Source organism: Lathyrus oleraceus, chromosome 2 (assembly GCF_024323335.1).
Source record: "Lathyrus oleraceus cultivar Zhongwan6 chromosome 2, CAAS_Psat_ZW6_1.0, whole genome shotgun sequence".
NCBI lineage: Eukaryota > Viridiplantae > Streptophyta > Magnoliopsida > Fabales > Fabaceae > Lathyrus > Lathyrus oleraceus.
The window spans coordinates 244,564,915-244,584,892 of NC_066580.1; the positions used below are offsets into that span (position 1 = coordinate 244,564,915).

Below are 19,978 nucleotides of genomic sequence, written 5' to 3' on the forward strand. Positions count from 1 at the left end.
ACGTCTATTGCTCGGGCGCTTAACCTGAACAATGAGATAGCTATCCTAGACCCCTTACCTCCTCGCACAATTAACCTAAAATTTCTGAGAGACATGAAATTGTGCCGATTGAGGAGAGAAGGAGGCTATGTGCTTATGGTGCATGGCGTAGCTATCCCATCTGTTGTTTTACCATGCACTAGACGTACAGATGTACGAGATGAAAGGAATTGGACCTACGCTTTAGATGCTCCACCCGTTTTGGGTCCTCTTCCTCCTAACATTCCTGATGAGGCGGGACATGACACTGATGATGAATATGATCGGAGAGAGAGATCTCCCGTACCTGATGTGTCCCCCCATCATCCTTCACCACCACACACCGCACCATCTTCTTCTTCTGCAGGTACCACTCCTGGCTTTTATATTACATAGGAGATGTGGCGTGACCACATGGATAGAGAGCAAAGGCGTGACGACCTACTCTCTACCATCCAACAACAACTGGCGAATAACATGAGCTTCATGCAAGAATCGCAGCGGAGGACAGACAGGTCCTACGACACTGTTCTACAGTCCCTGCAAACGATCACAAATACACAAGCACGTCAACAACACCACCACCTTCAGCATATTGCACTCATAGAAAACACTCAAGGTTCCACTTTGGGTAACCTTCGAGAGGTGAGAACCGCTTAGGATGCCTTGCAGGCGAGGATGGATCAGAGAGACCTTCGTCGTACCCGATCCCGTCGTCCACCTCAGGATGGCGAGGGCACCAGTGGTCAACAATAGGTTGTCAGGTAACTCTTCCCTTATCTTAATTCGAAACATTGGGGACAATGTTCGATTTAAGTGTGGGAGGAGACTCTATCGTCTTTTCTTTATTGCTTTTCTCGTCTTTTCTTTATCGCTTTTCTTTGCTGTGTTTAGATAGTTTGTTTATTTTTATTGCCTTTTAGTTGTTTATTTTGCTTTTTAGTTTAAATGTCTTAGATAATGCATGAGTCTGACGAGTCACCAAATATAGTGTATCTTTAGTACAGTATAATCTCCCTATACCTTTAGCCCCACCGAAATTTTTTTGCAAAAGAAAACAGTGTTATTCTGAAAGTTTTCGGGTTTCAAAGACAGGGTTGAGTAAGGATACGGTGACTTGGGAGAACTTTGCGAAACATCAGTATCTGTTTTAGCACCATAGACTTCGTAAATATAGGAATCATTCCCGAAACCCCATATACCATGGCCTTAATCATCATTTTTCGTATAAGTCCTCAGTAGTTTATCTCAGCAGTCAGCTCCGGCCTACACATCCTCTACGCAGGGGACTGATGCAAATAAGTGAATGATCCAGCAAAATAAATAAAAGAAAGCAAAAAGGCAACTCCGGTATAGGTGACTCTCACAAAGTCATTTAAGCCAAAGAATTGTAAAAATTTGCTACAAAAAGAAAAAGAAAAAGAAAAAAAAACTTACCCACTGTTAGTTGGTTCAGAGGTATCTGGCACTGAACTCGGTAGGGCGGATTACGATCCGATCCCCCACAACTACAGTTGGGTCAAATAAAAAGGTTTACACATATTTGTGTGCCAGAAACCCCATGCTTAGATCATAATCACTAACAGGTCACTCTGCTATGAAGCATGTACGGATAACGGGCTTAATGTGATTGCGCCTGAATGAAAAGGACACAAAAAGAGATGAAGAGGCAGGCCTAGGTATTGTGGGATAATATGGGTTGATTAATATAGGAATGGAGTCTATGTCCGTATTTGCGGATTAATGTCATCATGATACCCTTAGTTCACTCAGTTAGTACCTATCACTGCATCCCGACTTGAACTTAGAATTTTTTACCTGAAGCACTCGTTTACACCGGTTGTTTTTTGTTGAGCTTTTTAATATTTTACTTAAGGACAAACAAATGTTTAAGTGTGGGAGAGTTTGATAACACTGAAATTCACCGTATTTTCGACTCCGATTTCGCATGCATTTTAGTAGTTTTATTGTCATTTTGTTGTGTTATTACTATGTTTCTCTTTGTTTTCAGGTTTTTACTTTAATCGGAGCCCCGATCGAGAAAAGGAGTGAAAAAGAGCTAAAAACCCTAAAATTCAGCATTTTGTACTTATGGCTTCCACCATGGCTGGCGCCATAGACCCTGCCATGACGTGTCCTAGCTCAACTTCCCTCAACTGCCACGTTCCCCACTACTTCCACTAAGGCACCTCAGATTGGCCTTGTGGCGGGTGCCATGGCCTTGTGGCGGGCGCCACAAGAGGAAAAGTTTTCCCTCCCATTTTCAAGTTGAAGGACATCCTTGTCATTTCCATCTTTTTACTTGCTTATGAATAGAAACTCGAAATCACTTGTTTAAGCACCCAAACTTAGAGAAGAGGAAGATCTAAACTTAGAACAGAGGCAAACTCAGAGCAACTTTGTTTCACTTAGGCATATATTCAGTATTTTAAAGTGGTATTCGCTTCGCATTGGGGTGTTACCACAATTGTGTAATCGAGTCTGTGGTCGAGTCTATAATCGAGTTTGGAGCACTTTGGAAGGAAGTTAATCTTGCCGCCATTTTCATTTCCGCTTTGCATTTTATTCAACCCTCCGATTGGAGCAGGTTTTTATTACTTTGCCTTTATCTATTTTATTTCTCTCACTCGCTTTATCTATTTTATTTCTCGCACTCGCTTTACTTTATTTATTTCTCGCACTCGTTTTACTTTATTTATTTCTCGCACTCGCTTTACTTTATTTATTTCTCACACTCGCTTTACTTTATTTATTTCTCGCACTCGCTTTACTTTTATTTATTTTCCGCACTCGCACTACTTTTATTTATTTTCCGCACTCGCACTACTTTTATTTAAATTAATGCATTTTTACTTTACCATGTCTAACTAAATCTATAAGGTTAGAATGCAAGGGTCGTAATTGAACCGATAATCCGTACAATTGTTCGTAGAAACACTTAAGGGCTATTTTAACTTTCAACTTAAGTTTTCCCGCACTTAATTTCCGTTGGGTAAGATCGAAAGTCGTCCAACGTCTTTTTAAACTTAATTGTTTTTAACTATTTCAAAAACAGCGAAAGCGCTTTGTTTAGTTCATTAGGAGTTTTTAACTTAAGAAGAAAAGAGATTTTAAAACTATTTTCGGACGCGTTTATAAGTTTAGAGTCTGGTTCGTGAGAACCTCTTTTGGTTAGGAAATCCAGGTTAAAATACTTTTCAACTTAGTCAAGATACTATATTTCTTAAAAATAGGTTTACGACTCTAATACAATGCGCGCCTTTTTATAAGTGACAATAAGAGGGTTTGATTAGGGAGTACAACTCGGTTCTGAATACGCGAAAGCGACAGTTCCTGTTAAATTAGTTCTTTTCAAAGTAGGAAACACTGCCCATAAATAGCTCTATTAGCAAGTACTTGGATTATTAATTGATTATGTGAGTTACATTCGACCCTGTCTTTATTAATTGAACTTTATTCAATACTTTACTTTACATTGCACACTCTAAAAACACCTATTTTGATTCCCGGTGATAAACACCATAACAATAGATAACGATAGATTGACACTTGGTCTTTGTGGATTCGACAATCTTTTATATTACTCTGACGCATTCGTATACTTGCGAAAAGCACGCATCAAGTCACAAATGGAAGCACCGCTAATACCATGTCTTAACTGGCGTTGTGATGCCAACTGAAGAAAAACCAAGTCGTGATTATATGACTTGGTACAGATCGGTTGGATTTGAGTTCATCGCCGGGGATATGTACCTATACGACCCACGCCAGACAACTTACACACCAGAAGACTCAACATCTAACCCCTAACAACATTGTCAGACCGGCTACTCATAACCCCCTATCCATCAAAATTTTCGATCCACAAACACACAAACCTACAACCCTAACATGCCAAACACCCAACCACAATACCGAGAGCATACCCCGTACCACCGCCAATAACTATATCATCATCAAGACACCCCAACAACGCTATACACCCAACACATCACTCTATCATAGATGCCTTATCCAAAACACTCAACGATCATTTAACACCAATCGCCCTCCTCCTCCTATAGCCAATAAGCCCAAACATCTCAAAACCAAAACCTTCAACAACCATATGTCTACCAAACACCATAACAATTATTTCAACCTTTCCTCGACGCATCATTCACACAAATGTCTCCCTTCAATCGTCCTGGTCGCCCTCCAACAACTCAAACACAACCCAACTACTCTGGCATGAGTCATGAACTCAACTATGGCGATACCCCTTCGATGCATACACAAGACTACGCTGATTTGTCTAACTATCTCAGACAATCTCCTGCAGTTGGTGGTGATGTTCCTGGGTCCTCAGATACTCAAACACATGTGGTGAATCATCAACGTGGGTTAGCGCCACGAGTTCAGGTAGTTAGGGGATGTGGGACCGGGGTCAGTTAGGTGATCCCGATCATCGACATTAGTCTTTTTTTATGTAAACGAATATTAATATTAATATGAATTGGTCCGATTTCGACTTTATCTAAAATATACAATATTTTTCAAGAAAAATCACGAAACATGCACAGATGTCAGACCAATTGGCGCCTCCTTTAAAACTTAATACACATGCACCAATTAGATTGACAACACTAGGTAGACTAGCCAATCCAATTGACGTCTCCTCTCTAAATTTAAGAGAAGGCGTCAATTCATCTGATGTCTCCTCTTTAAAGTGGGATATTTTGAAAAATAATATGAAAAATGAATTATTTTAGAATTTTTAAAAAAAAATTGGATTATTTCGATAAAAAATCCAAATTTTTGATAAGGACTAAAATAAATTTAAAAAATAAGATGAATAAAAATTCCACATTCCGAGTTGGCAATCGTAAGCTGGTGGAAGATTTCACACTGACACCGGCATCGTATGCTCTCAACCCCAGAAGACAAGAAACAAACGACTCAACAAGAGAGCAAATTCCCACGGTCTTTCTAGTTTCAACTCCGAAGCCGGTTCTTCATTTCCCACTTCATTTTTCCTTTCCCAATTTACGCGTTATATTTCCATTCTTAGATCAATTCGCTTCCTAAATAAACCCTTCTCTCACGTTTACCCCAAATATTTAATTCAACATCTTTTTTTTTCTTCCTTCACCGTATCACATGCAATGGTATATAAAGGACAAATTGATTAAGATCTACCATGTGAATTCGCTTCTTCTACCATTTAAGTGAAACTGCTTGCTTTTAATTCCTTAAATAACTCTCTTAAATTTCCATTAAAAAGGGTATTTTTAGATTCTAATATGACTAGCAATTGCCAAACTTCTGGTACTGGCCACAACATCAGGGGTTTAATCTCCAACGCTGGTGCTGGTGCAGCCGCTGGTAATTTTGTTTTAGCTTTAATGGGTTTCTTTCAAAATCTTCACTTTTTATTTCCTATTCTTGTGTCTGCTAAAATTTCTATTTTTTCATGTGTTTTCAAGAATTGCTTGTTTGACATTGTGACATTATTATAGGGGCAATAGCTGCTACGTTTGTATGTCCTTTGGATGTGATCAAGACAAGGCTACAAGTTCATGGCCTTCCCCCTGTGCAGAAAGGTACACTTGTTGTTGATTTCTTAATGGGTCGTAGACAATGCTGATGTTGTTGTTGGATTTCTGTTATGATTGAGAAGTAGGTTTGTAACCTATTTTATTTGCCTAATTGGTGAGGTTAATGTCTTTGATTTATTAATCTATAAATAAGTTTTTCTCTGTCTAGAGTTAGGTGTTTGTATCATCAACATGACGCTGAAATTTATATATTCTGTTGTTGAAACTTGATTTTGAGTGATTGTTTCTTGAGCCTAACCTTAGCTGTTCTCCTAGGTAGTGTCATTGTCACGAGCTTGCAGAATATAGTTAGGACCGAAGGCTTCAGGGGAATGTACCGTGGCCTTTCACCAACAATACTGGCATTACTTCCAAACTGGGCAGTGAGTTTCTCTTACTTTTGCCTTTCTAACTAGATCTTTGAGTTGTGATTGGTGGTGGCTGTTGTAATAAAAAATGGCTATGTTATGTGAAATAGAGCTTTAGAGACTTCTGTTCTGATTCTGTTATGTATTGTTTTAGCATTCTCATGTATTCCAACTTCTTATACTGCTATACACGAACTATTAACAAACAAAGACAAGACATAATTGATAACTTCATATAATGGAGTCACATGGGTTTTATGTAAAACTGAATAACTTTCATATCTAAGTCTCATTTATCATAAAATCATCTCTACTCTCTAAGATACTCTCTATACCGACCAACTTGCAGACAGATTGCTTATTACCCCCAGTTGGCAATTCTTGATCTACTTAACACTTTTATTTTCGCTCTTTATTTACTTAATTTTTAATGGAATCTAGTGGCATATTCTGTCTCAATATCTGTTTAGATATGGAGAGATAAACAAGCTTTTGCATCTCTACCAAAAGAAAATTATGTCCGGCATTCTTCTTATGTCTACCATTTTACAAGATGTCCATATTTTTTGAGTTTACCTATTTTTGACTGATAGTAGCTTTATATTACGTCTCTTGGATACTTTTATTTTATTATACCATGTTATTAGGTTTATTTTAAAATTGAAGGCGACAACTTTTAACAAACAACAATCATATAAGGTGATTTCATCTTTATAAAGTTGCTTTGGTGTGAAAAATAATTTGAAAGTTAATCTTCCAGGTTCATCAGGTCGTGATGATCCTTTGTCAAAGCATTGATTAATCATGTCTCTTATATTGGAAAATGAGTAATCTTTTATTTATTGTTTAGTCATATGTTTGTTGTAGCTTCTCTTCATATTTCTTATCTTTTCAAATGACAATAAATTCATTTCAACATAGGTTTACTTCACATGTTATGAGCAACTAAAGGGCTTGCTTCGGTCACACGGTAAACATTATCTTCATGAAAAATTCTTTTTTACATGCACTATTTATTCTCTTAAGTCATTGAAAGCATGATAATAGATTTCTCAATCTTTTTCCCAATTGTGGTTTCCTCAGATCCTAAGTTTATACTTTATATTTTCCAGATTTACTACTTTTTATGATGATATTTGTTGCTAATACTGTTGCAGAGGGTTGCAACGAACTCACAACAATGGGAAATATTATAGCTGCTGCTGGTGCGGGGGCAGCAACAGCAATATCTACAAATCCTTTGTGGGTTGTTAAGACAAGACTCCAAGTGAGTTAGTTTTTCTCATGTCTGTAATCTTAGTAAAATATATGTCGAAATAAGAATGCACACTCTTTTTTTTTTGTTTCTTTTCTTCGTCCTTTTCACTGTTGAGGTCTTTCAATCTTCTATATATCTGTAAGAATCTGTCATCGTATTTATTTAAATGAAATATAGAGTGTTGTAAAATATTTTACTGATATATTAAAAAGTGATTCTTACATGTTACATCTACATGCTTTAAATAAGAGAGAATAGAAAACCTAATGGGCTTTGACTAATGGGCCTCATTACTAATAGAAATAATTACTATTTACAATCTAATATTTACAACACTCCCCCTCAAGCTGGTGAGTAGATATCTATCATTCCCAGCTTGCAAGTAAGTTGCCTGAATCTTTCTGTTGGTAAGCCTTTTGTTAACACATCTGCCAGCTGATGCCCGGAAGGAATGTAAGATAGCAATACTAATAGCCGATTTATTGTCACAAAACAATGTCATAGGACCTTCACATTGTATCTTCAAGTCTTCTAGAATTTGTTTCATCCACAATAGCTCACAAATTCCTAGTGCCATAGCTCTAAATTCTGCCTCGGCGCTTGATCGAGCAACTACACTTTGCTTCTTACTCTTCCAAGCTACAAGGTTACCACACAAAAAAGTACAATAGCCTGACGTAGATCTTCTGTCACTCACTGATCCGGCATAATCCGCATCAGTGTAAGTCTCCATAGTTAGATTTCCACCTCTTTTAAACAAAAGTCCTCTCCTTGGAGTTGCTTTAAGATATTGTAGAACGCGGTCTACAGCCTGCAAATGTCTCACCCTCGGATCATGCATGAATTGGCTCACCACACTGCCTGCATATGCCAAATCTGGTCTAGTGTGTGCCAAGCAAATCAATTTTCCCACTAATCTTTGATATTGACCCTTGTCAACTTTGTCACTTTCCTCCTCAAAGCTTATCCTGTGATTTTGTTCAATGGGAACACTTGCAGGTTTGCATCCAAGTTTGCCAGTTTCCTGCAAAAGATCAAGCACATACTTCCTTTGAGAAATAAAGATGCCTTGCTTTGAGTAGGCTACCTCAATTCCCAAGAAATACTTGAGTTGCCCAAGGTCTTTCATCTCAAACTCTGCTGATAATTTCTCTTTGAGGAAATGTCTCTCAATCAAATCATCTCCTGTAACAATAATATCATCAACATAAACAAGAAGTACAATCAGTTTTCCTCCTTGTGAATGTTTAAAAAATAAAGTGTGGTCTCCTTGACTTTGCTTATAGCCCAAACACATCATTGCCTTTGTGAATCTTCCAAACCATGCTCGAGGGGACTGCATTAGTCCATATAATGCTTTCTTCAATTTACACACCTTGTTAGCTCCATTTGTTATGCCAACACCTGGTGGAATCTCCATATACACTTCTTCCTCTAAGTCTCCATGCAAGAACGCATTTTTAACATCAAACTGTTGCAATTCCCATCCACATGAAGCAGCAAGAGATAGTAAAATTCGAACAGTATTCATCTTTGCCACTGGGGCAAATGTCTCCTCATAATCAATACCATACCTCTGAGTATAACCTTTTGCCACTAGTCTTGCTTTGTACCGATCAAGTGTACCATCAAATTTGTACTTTACAGTATAGATCCATCTGCATCCAACTGGACTTTTGTCTCTTTTCCTTTCAATAATCTCCCAAGTACCATTTTTTTCAAGTGCTCTCATTTCCTCATCCATAGCTTGGACCCAATTTCTATTTTGCAATGCTTCTTCAACAGATGATGGGATTTTCACAGAATCAACAACTGCAATAAAACTTTGATATTGTGTGGAAAGATGTTTAGTGGAGACATATTGAGAGATATGGTGTCGATATAGGGAGGGACAAGATCTTTTATCCTTCCTCAGAGCAATGGGTAAATCAACTGGATTAGTGTCACAAGTATCAAAAATGGCACAATCATCACTAGAGGAATCATTTTCAGTACTTACCTCCGGCTCAGGCGATTGAATTTGTTTCTGGAGAAGGTCAGGTTTACTTCTTCTCTGATACACTAGAGTTGGTGCTGGAGGTGCTGAGTCCTGTAAAACAGAAGGCCTTGAAGGACCAGGAACACTTACTGGCTCAGATTCAGGTGTTGAACTAGGACTCAAACTCAAACTAGGTGACAACTCGGGTTCAAGAGAGGGAACACTGATAGGTGTTCTAGGGAGGCTAGGACCAAGGATCAGAAACTCGGACTCAGACTCAGACTCTGACTCTAAGTCACTTATGTTCTCCCCCTGAGACTGAGAACGAGTGAAATATGACACATTTTCATGAAAGGTGACATCTTTGGAGACAGAATTTTCGACTCGGAGGATGATAACATTTGTACCCTCTTTTGTTGGGTGCATAACCCAGAAAGATACATCTGACAGCACGGGGATCCAATTTTATTGCGATATTGTTTGTGAACATGAACAAAAGCAACACAACCAAAAATGCGAGACTCAAGAGTGTGTAAGATAGGAACAGATGGAAAACGTGAAAGCATAAATTGGACAGGACTTTTATTACCTAACACTCGAGATGGGACCCGGTTAATCAGATAGGCAGCAGTAAGAATTGCCTCACCCCAATAAGAGGTAGGAACAGACATTTGAAAAAGGAGAGATCTAGCAACTTCAAGTAAATGACGATTTTTTCTTTCTGCGACACCGTTTTGTTGTGGGGTGTCAACACATGTGAATTCATGGAGAATGCCATGTTTACTAGTGAAGTTGGAAAAGGTATGATTGACATATTCTTTACCATTGTCAGAACGAATTCTTTTTATGCCTTTCCCAAATTGCGTTTGTACCATATTATAAAATTGGATAAATATTTGTGGTACTTCGGATTTAGTATTCATCAAGAAAATCCAAGTTACCCGAGTACAATCATCAATAAATGAGACAAACCATTTTGCACCAAAAATATTAGAGGTAGGGGCAGGTCCCCAAACATCAGAATGAATCAAATCAAAAGGTTCATCACTTTTATTAAAACTGGAAGGAAAAGATACACGATTGTGTTTTGCCAACTGACAAACATCACACTTAAAAGACTCAACAGAATGGTGTAAGAACAACGACGGAAACATAGACTTAATTATATAAAATGGAGGATGACCGAGACGCTTGTGCTGAAGCCAAATTTGTGAGGCTGAAGAGGAAGACTGAGACTGGAAACAGGAGGACAACACCTTTGGATGGTCATCAGAGAAGTAGTATAACCCTTCCTTTTCCTTAGCAATTCCAATCGTCTGCCCCGTGGTAAGGTCCTGAAAAACACAATGGGACATAGAAAAAATTACTTTACAATTCAGATCACGGGTAAGCTTATGGATGGAAATTAAATTGTGGGAAAGTGTGGGAACATGAGGCACAGATTGCAACTGGAATGGAGGTTGCAAGTCAATATTTCCAGTGCCAACAACACAAGCATGAGAGCCATCAGCAACAGTGATATAAGGAATACTCGAACGTGTGGTATAAGAGCATAATAATGTGGAATCAAATGTCATATGATTAGTAGCACCAGAGTCAAGAATCCACGCATTCTTAGGAATATTACCACAAACAGTAAGAGATCGGGAACACACTCTTACCAGTAATCTCAGCCATTGAAAGGACAATCGAGAGAAAACAAACCAAGAAACAAGACGAGTTAGGGTTTCAAAGATGAGTGAACAAAAACAAGAAGCACGATCAAACTGCAAACTGCAGTAAAAAAAAACTCCGCTACAAGGCGGCTAGGGTTTAGGCGGAAGCGAATCCCCCAAAATCGGGAGCTCTTGATACCATGTTGTAAAATATTTTACTGATATATTAAAAAGTGATTCTTACATGTTACATCTACATGCTTTAAATAAGAGAGAATAGAAAACCTAATGGGCTTTGACTAATGGGCCTCATTACTAATAGAAATAATTACTATTTACAATATAATATTTACAACATAGAGTTTGTTATCTACCCATCATAGTATGTTTGATATCGAAACTTATTGGTTAAATTGAGTAGTTGCTTCTTTATATGTTTTAACTTGTATTCGTTGTACCTCTTTATGTTAAATATTGACTCATATTTCCTCTGAAACCCATCAGACGCAAGGAATGAGGCCTAATGTTGTTCCTTACAAGAGTGTTCTTTCCGCTTTGACGAGGATTACACGTGAGGAAGGTCTACGAGGACTATATAGGTCTGTTTTTTGGGTCTGTAATTTAAGGTTGATGTTGATAAAATATTTTATGAAAATGCCAAGGCTTCACAACAAAAAGATATAATAATATAAAACGATTTTGAGATTCAATAATTTAGAGATTATTTGCAGTTTGTGTATCAAATCATACATTGTTATTAATTGGTCCTGACCTTCTCCCTGATGTCAAGTTAAATAATAAGAGAGTCAAAACCTTTTTTGAGCCTGTTTCTTGTGTACTATTTAGTTGTGAATTGTGATGCTATTATATTCTTTGATGCAGTGGCATTGTGCCATCATTAGCTGGCGTAAGTCATGTAGCGATTCAATTCCCAGCATACGAAAAGATAAAGTCATACATTGCGAAAAAAGGTACAAATGCTAACACTATTTTATTTATCTATATATATTAAGCGATCCTTGAAATAAGTATGCGATGTTGTATATTGTAATGTATGTGGTGCTCATCCAATGAGGATTCAAAACATTTCAGATAACACAACTGTTGACAACCTTAGTCCTGGGAATGTTGCTATTGCGTCATCAATTTCAAAAGTAACTGCCTCTGTAATGACATATCCGCACGAGGTAATACGATCCCGGCTGCAAGAGCAAGGTCAAGCGAAAAATAGTAGTGGATTTCAATATGCCGGGGTTATTGACTGTGCTAAGAAGGTGTTTCAAAAGGAAGGCATTTCAGGATTTTATCGCGGTTGCGCAACTAATCTATTAAGAACAACTCCATCTGCTGTTATTACATTCACCAGTTATGAGATGATACACAGGTTTTTGACGCGGACTATACCACAAAATGAGCCTAAAAAACCCAAGCCAGAAGCCGGTGATATTAATACTAAAAATGGCGGTGACAGGGATCAATCGCCATCTCAATCTAACAATATTCCTCTCGGAAACAAAGAGCAGCTAACAAGACATTGATGTGCATTTTCTTTTTGTTTCTTATTTGTCCTTTCTCACATTCAATTGATATCTTGGTTGAGCTGATTTTTAATTTTCCTGTTGGTCATGCAAATGCTCAATTTGATCAGAAATGTGAATTATATATATTAGAAAAATAAATAAAAGTGCAGATGTGAATAAGCACAAGGCCATGTTTTGATTTGTATTGTTCAATTGTATTTGGAAATCAATGACTATTTCATTTTGGTATGCACACGTTTTCCTAGCAATTATATCATTGCATTACATCACCTACCTCTGTTTTTTGGGTCCATCCCTACATTTATGTCACTTACACAACTTGTGTAAGTGGAAGCTGTTAGCCCATTCATATCAGCATAGTAGTGCATTCTCTTCAATACCTTGTTGGGGGACCATGCTTATCTGTACACAACACATGAGAGGAAAAGGAAAGGATGATATATGATAATTATGGTAGGACCTTGTTGGTGCCATTTTAAGCACGCATTTGATATGGTAGGACTAAGCAATAAGATTATTATTAATTGTTTCATGTAAATGTTAACTTCTCTGGTTTCTGTGTAAAACCATTAGTGGTTACCACTTTATTAGAGCCAACATGGTATCTTGATCCACACAAGATACCAAAGCTGAATAACTAACTACAAGTTGGTGAATAGGAATTGGATGTCTGAGAATTTCCCATAAGAATAGATATTGAACAAGTTTCCTTGTGTTGATAATACATATTTGATCATCATTCTGTTTGTCTTATCTAAGAGTGATCCATTTTCTTCTTGCATTCAATTCAATAATATGTCAAAACAACACCAAGAAGTTTGTGTGAATGATGGTTTGAAGCCAACGAAGATTGGTTCTGTTGATAAAGATTCTGTTTTTATCTTAATAGGAATTGCGTTCGGATCCAACAGCCGGCCTCTATAAACATAAATGCCCTAAGTTTTTCAAAGAGATATATGTTTTGAAATGATGGTTTGGAAAATTGAGATCCAACCATGTAACAATGATGAGAGGTAAGATTCTCAATCCAATAATGCTTCAGCTTTGTATTTGATTTGAATAAGTAATTTGGATAGGTAATAACATGTTTACATCTATCCTTAAAATATTTGAAGTCTAATAACCAACACAAAATGTCAACACTAAATCTAGACTTTTTATACTACAATCTAAATTTATTGAATATTTAGAGTTGCTGTTTTATATAATTAGAACTATATACAGTAGCAACACTAAATATCTGAACGAGCACAAACAAGTACAAATGCTAGAATTCAAAGACTAACTGGCTATTTGATGCATCAATCTCAATACCCTTTTTGTCAAAATGTTTGTTGATGGCGCTGTGGCTTCATCCAAGTGTTTGGAAGTGATGGATGTGCATAACTTTGTGCTACTTCTACTCCATGATGAAAATCAATCCCCTCGTGATTCTCTGCCTCACCCTTGCAACTTTCAATTTTCTGCAGCACCTCCAATGCTTCACTCATAGAGGGTCTCAATTCCTTCTCATCTTGCAAACACTGGAAGGCCAATTCCGCAACAGAACTTATCACATTTTTTAAACTCTCATCTGTCTGAAAACGAAGAGAAGGATCAATCAACTCAGAAAATTCCCTTTTCTGAATTTTTCTTTTTGCTAGATTTGCCAACTTAATGTCATCTCTATCCCTCGAGAAATCAACTGCAGGCAAAGATGATATTAGCTCAACAAGAACTACACCAAAGCTATATACATCACTCTTGCTTGTTAGCTGGTAACACAACCGATATTCTGGATCAACATAGCCCGGTGTTCCTCTCGGCGCTGTAGAGACGTGAGTGACATCATTAGGGTATAGTCTCGAAAGACCAAAATCAGCAACCTTAACACAAAAACTGTTGTCAAGTAGAATGTTGCTGGTTTTCACGTCTCGGTGAATGACATCATTAGCATGGAGATAAGTTAATGCACCGGCAGTTTCTATGGCTATTTTCATTCTCATATCCCAGGGTAAAGATGAGTTTTGATTTTCTTTTTTGTCGTGGAGATGGCTATTGACGGTGCCGTTTGGGATGTATTCATACACTAACAGCAATTCACGACTGTGGCGTGAAGTGCAGCCATAAAGGGATACAAGATTTCTGTGGCGCATGCGTGTGAGGATCTGAATTTCGTTTGTGAATGATTCTACTGGTCTGTAGCTGCGCTCGAATAGGCGCTTCACTGCAACTTCACGTCCATCTCCAAGCTTTCCTGGTTAGTCAATAATCAAAATTGATGTTACTTGACAAGACAGATTTAACCTAATTTTAGGCTCTTTTGCACATAACTGACATTAAAGAATAACCAAATCATAGGAAAAAAACTAATATCAGCCTATCATTATTAAAACAACGCTAAACTGGTTCGCCTAAAAATGTTAAAAGATAAATATAATCTGATGAATGGAGATTAACCTATAATATGATCAAACAATAAATCCTGTTATAGGTCTAGGCGATGATAGACTTGGGATGTCGAAAAAATTATGCAATATCAAATTTTTTGATGTCTCTGCGACCTGATTGTGGTCGTGCATTTGACTGTAATGCTTCACATTGTTGAAGATTGTGAAACTGTCTCAACTGAAATTTAAAATCTTGCATAGGTATGGTCATTCCTGCACGACAACTCTTACAAAACATACAAGCTAAAAATAAATTTGTTCTGGAAACAGATATCTCATTAAAAGCTGGTATAATCCCCTAAGGGGTGCATAAACTAATAACGAGTCTCTCACCGTAGTAAACAGTCCCAAAGCCTCCTTCTCCAAGCTCTCTGGCTTTATTAAAATTGTTTGTTGCCTCTTGGAGCTCCTTATAGAAGAAGACAGTAATCCCAAAGTAGACAGCTCCACTTTCTGGGATTGTTGTATTTCTTGAAAGACCGCCATAATTGGCTCTTGATTGGTTTTTGACACCTGAAGATTTGATTCTCCGAAAGTAGAAAAGCCAAATTATAACAAACAAGGCAATTGCAATCACGGTTGCCAATCCAATAGATAAACCTGTGTAAGAGAGATAGAAAGCTAGATCAATCTATGCACACTGTAAACATCATATTTTTGTTTTTTGCAATTAAATTTACGACTAACTCCATGAAAAGATGAAAAAAATCATAAGATTCAACATTTAGTAAAGTAACAATATAGTACCTATTACCGCAACCTTCAAATGCCGTTCATTTCGCTTTGGATGAATATCAGAATGGTCTTCACTCTGAAGTACCGGAGCTCCATACCAGAGATCTGAAGAAGACATAATGAGTGTACATTATATGGAACATACTTAATCATATAGGTCCTGTACAAGAAAAGAATGAGCATCGGTTTAATCTATTTACCATGGCCACATTTGAAATTTAAAGTATCTTGGTCTAGAAGACATGACTTTCCTTTACTATAACAATCACAAGACTCTAAATCCACTTTAATTTCGAGTAACGAAATTAATTCCACACAATCGTTATATAGGGGAATGTATGGAGAACATGGTAATGGAAAAATAGGGAAAATGAGATCATCAGGTTTAGAAGTAAAGTAGATATCATAATCAGGACAGTTTCTATATTTGGACATTTTTTCATGGCTATTATCATAGCCATGACCGCATACAATGAAATTGACTGTGTTAAAGCTGAATGCTGCTGGCGTTTTCATTAATTCTAAACCAGATAATTCAGAGGAACTGTGGTGGTGGCCATACATGATAACTGAATTTTTCTTATAATTGATGTTATCAATTATGTAGATTTGGTTTCTGAGATGGATTTTTTTCTCGAAAGGGTTATTGTTGTCACAACCACTTATGTAAAGGCCACATTCTTTGTTGTTAACGGTTGTGAAGGGGAGGGAGATTTCCCCAAGATATCCACACAAAGTGTTTTTTCCTATTACACATTCTTTTTCATATTCCGAATCAGACGCAGCAGAGAGAAGAAGCAGAAAATAAGAGGATAATAAAACAGAACGGAACATATTAAAAAAATGTTAAGATTAATTGAGGAGCCAAGTAAGTATAAATATGATTATATAAAATAGAATTGTGTAGGAATTTTGTCTAGTAATTGCGTGTGCCCATTACGGCAGTTGACTTGACTTGGAGTATTGACTAAACAAGACTTGAGAAATTAGCCAGAAAATGTGTATTGCGTGACTTTGTACTAATTTTCCATTTCATGTTTACATCGTGAGTCCATCACAAATTGGTAATGTGGAATTTTGTTCACACAATTTTAGTCACGCCAGAGATGCCATGATTAATTGTTCTTTCAGGGTACGTACATCCAATGGTTGAGACAATATGTGTGAAATTCTTTTTAACCGGAAGAAAAAAAGCAACACAAATTCTGAAATATTTACAACTATAATATGCAAATAAACTAAAATTAAAAACACTAACAAAATGAAGACAGCCCTTTTAGTGTTTTCGTGTTTTTATATTGTTTATTCGTCAACAATCTCTAGCCTTCCTATGAGAGGGTTACTTGCAGGACCGACTACAAAATCCTGGACTTAGTGTTTGAGCGTATAATGTTTTGGTAAGCAATGTCTTTGAAAAGTTAAAAAGGCGTAATTGTAACTCTTGATGAGTTAGGGATGTAGTAAAAAGTAAGACAAACGGGAATGTATCGAAAGTAAAGCAAAAAATCAAAGGTAAATTTGGTAAGATTAAATGACTTATGAATGTAAATGGAGGCAAAAGTAGATGACTTTTTTCTCGTAAATGCTTTGGTACTTCAAGTTTACTCCTACTGAAATGCTAAAAAATGTCACCTCTAGAATCTTCCCTAACACTTGCTTAAATACTAATCAAAAGTAATTTGTTGGTTTTAAGTGTTGGCAGCAATTTTGGTAAAACAAAGAGTGTTCACAAGATGTTATGTGTGATGTCTTAACATAAGATATCCTTTGTACCTGCTGGAGTTCAAGAACATGATCATGCAAGATTGTTTCAGAATGTCATATACAATGTCATGACTTCTGATAATGTGTTCCTGCTAGAGTTGAAATGGAAAACATAATATCAGGATGTCATACACGATGTCATGACATCTGATGTTTATGTACCTGCTGGAAATTATAAAAGGAATTATGGAATTATGCAGGATTGTTCCAGGATGTCAGACCCGATGTCATGACATTCTGTACACAGAACATTCAGTGTGAATGTCTGGTGTTTTGTGATTGCACAATTAGTGGCAATCTATGTATGATTGAAGATCTGATTTGCAGGCGCATTCAATCATGAATTACAACCTGATTTACTTATTTTCCAAGGAGATCTAACCAACTGTTATGAAAAGATTTAATTGGAAAATAGATTTAGGGTTTTCAAGATGTCCAAGCCCAGCTGAAAGCTTCTATAAAAAGGGACTTAGAAAACCTGTTTTAACACACAACCAATACTGAGCGAAATATAGAGAGAGAGCTAGGGTTTGTGTCTTGTTTAGTCGTAAGACTTATAAGCCATTCAAGTCATCTTTTGATGATTGAATTGGACTGATTTGTGGTTGTAATTTGTCACTCTAAAGCTGTCAAGCAAGAGTGTGTGTCTACTTGATCAAAGCTGTGAAGCAAGATCAAGTGTGTGTCTACTTGATCAAAGTTGTTAAGCAAGATCAAGTGTGTGTCTTCTTGATTGAAACTGTGAAGTAAAATCAAGAGTGTGTTATTGAAAAGTGTTTTCTTTTCTCAAGGGATTGTTGTTTAAGATCACAGGTGTGATTGTAGGGAAGTGAGTGGGTTCTCATATCTAAGAGTGCTTAGGTAGAAATTGCACGGGTAGAGATTAGGTGAGAAAGACTGTAACTTGTTGAAGTGTACGGAGAGTCTTTGAACTGATTCTATTTTAGTGGATTTCCTTCCTAACTTGGTAGCCCCCAGACGTAGGTGAGTTGCACCGAACTGGGTTAACAATTGCTTGTGTCTTTTGCTTTACCATTCTGTATCTTTATCCTGTTTGTGTTACTCAGATATTAGTTTCGTGACATTACCTTCAACATCTCATATATGATACTAGAATTTCATAATCGTCAGGGGGTTATGAAACTATCTTATGATGACACGTGTCGGTCCACTTCCCTCATGTCTGTAGATAACTACCCACGTTCTTTGATTTCCCACGACCGTCTTCGCCATTCAGGTATTTCGACTTCGGCCAAGAACTACAAATGTCGACCCATGGATTTGTTCACCTTCCTGTTGATGTTGTTCCGACGGGTTCCTTAGTCGAACTGATTTTCTTCTTTGGTCGAAATTGGTCAGCTAACAAATTGCCCCCTGAAAAGGTTAGTTTCAACATGAGCTCGTCGATCGAGGAACTTGCCTTTTGATTCCCCAAATTTAGGCTAGTCGTCTTATCACTACTCATGACCTAGCATGTGATGATGATTTTTTCCGCCGCGCACTTCCCTAGACACTCCACCATCATTAGCAAATATCCCTAGGTCGTGGGATTCCAGCCGAACCCATTAACTCTTCTTACTACTTCCTAGCCAGCCATTTGTTAATCGCTTAGTGCTCGACTGTTCACCTTTCCAGCCTATAAATAGTTCTATCTTCTTCCTCAAACGTTTTTCTGCTTCCATACCCAAGCATATTTCTTGCTCATATCTTCAAACAACCTCTGCATTGTAGTTTGTCACCCATAATCTCCAAACTCAACCCATTTGCTTCATCTCACAATGGCTTCTTTTCTCATGTCAAAGAACTCACCACCTATGCCACCGGAAACAACCCCATTCCTTTCAAACTCATTGCCAAAGAGGGTATAAACCGTATTCCTCAACCCACGTCCTCTGATGAAACGGTGGTGAAGAACTGGCAGCGCCAGATGCTGATTTCCTTCGTGGTTGATAGGAAACTGCTAGCGTTGCTAGCGTTCCATGGACCTCTCGCAGACCAGAAATCTTCCCCAAAGGTTGTTGCAACCTTTTTTCCTGGATACAAACCCGTTGCTCCTCCTGACTTCAAAAAATCCGTCGTACTCGACGTCAGATTCATGGAGGCGAAAGTCAGGGTCTTTAGGTCCATGCCTACTCTTGGCAACAAAGAATACCTGGTGTGGCTTAACAAAGTCCAACGAAAACGTCAAGACCAATCGAGGAGTGCAGGGATTTACGACCTTATTCAAATATCTAGGTATGCTCATCGTGTAAATCCCTGCATGTTACTGGCGTCCCTATATTTTTGGGAAGGCTCCACCAACACATTTCAGTTGCCTTGTGAGATGTTAACCCCCACCCTTTTCGATGTGGCGGAAATCACCAACCTTTCGCCGTTGGGGGAAGTCTTCGATCCCACCCTTTCGACGGAGAATACCTTCTTGTTTGGTCGGGCCAGCCTTCTGAATTACATCGAAGATCACTACAACAAGGATTCTGTCAAAGTGTCCGACGAAGAACATATAACCTTCCTTACTTTATGGCTTTCATACTACGTGTTTTGTCCTGATTCTTTGCAGATAACTGTTGTACCCCAAAATTTGCCCTCCCCTTTTCTTCACGTTTCCATCTAACCATTTGACTAGATTTCAATTGCATGCATTATTAACTCATGCATA

General features: G+C 37.7%; 2 protein-coding genes across 3 annotated transcripts; one reads left to right on the top strand and one right to left on the bottom strand.

Annotated features, from left to right (window-relative positions):
- The first annotated feature begins 4,866 nt into the window (after positions 1-4,866).
- On the top strand, positions 4,867-12,622 carry LOC127119034 (nicotinamide adenine dinucleotide transporter 1, chloroplastic). 2 transcript variants are annotated; one of them, XM_051049254.1, is made up of 8 exons: positions 4,867-5,382; positions 5,517-5,600; positions 5,871-5,977; positions 6,884-6,932; positions 7,120-7,229; positions 11,358-11,452; positions 11,736-11,824; positions 11,946-12,622. In XM_051049254.1, the coding sequence occupies exons 1-8, from the start codon at positions 5,301-5,303 to the stop codon at positions 12,389-12,391; spliced, it is 1,062 nt and encodes a 353-aa protein (XP_050905211.1). In that variant the 5' UTR covers positions 4,867-5,300; the 3' UTR covers positions 12,392-12,622. The 2 variants fall into 2 exon arrangements, with proteins under 2 accessions (XP_050905211.1, XP_050905212.1); XM_051049255.1 differs by having other exon boundaries at positions 5,341-5,382; positions 5,875-5,977.
- A 791-nt stretch (positions 12,623-13,413) lies between these two features.
- Positions 13,414-16,437, bottom strand: LOC127119033 (LEAF RUST 10 DISEASE-RESISTANCE LOCUS RECEPTOR-LIKE PROTEIN KINASE-like 1.1). Its single transcript, XM_051049253.1, has 4 exons — positions 15,759-16,437; positions 15,571-15,663; positions 15,157-15,423; positions 13,414-14,630 (listed from the first exon to the last, which is right to left on the bottom strand). The coding sequence occupies exons 1-4, from the start codon at positions 16,390-16,392 to the stop codon at positions 13,717-13,719; spliced, it is 1,908 nt and encodes a 635-aa protein (XP_050905210.1). The 5' UTR covers positions 16,393-16,437; the 3' UTR covers positions 13,414-13,716.
- Between the last annotated feature and the right edge of the window lie 3,541 nt (positions 16,438-19,978).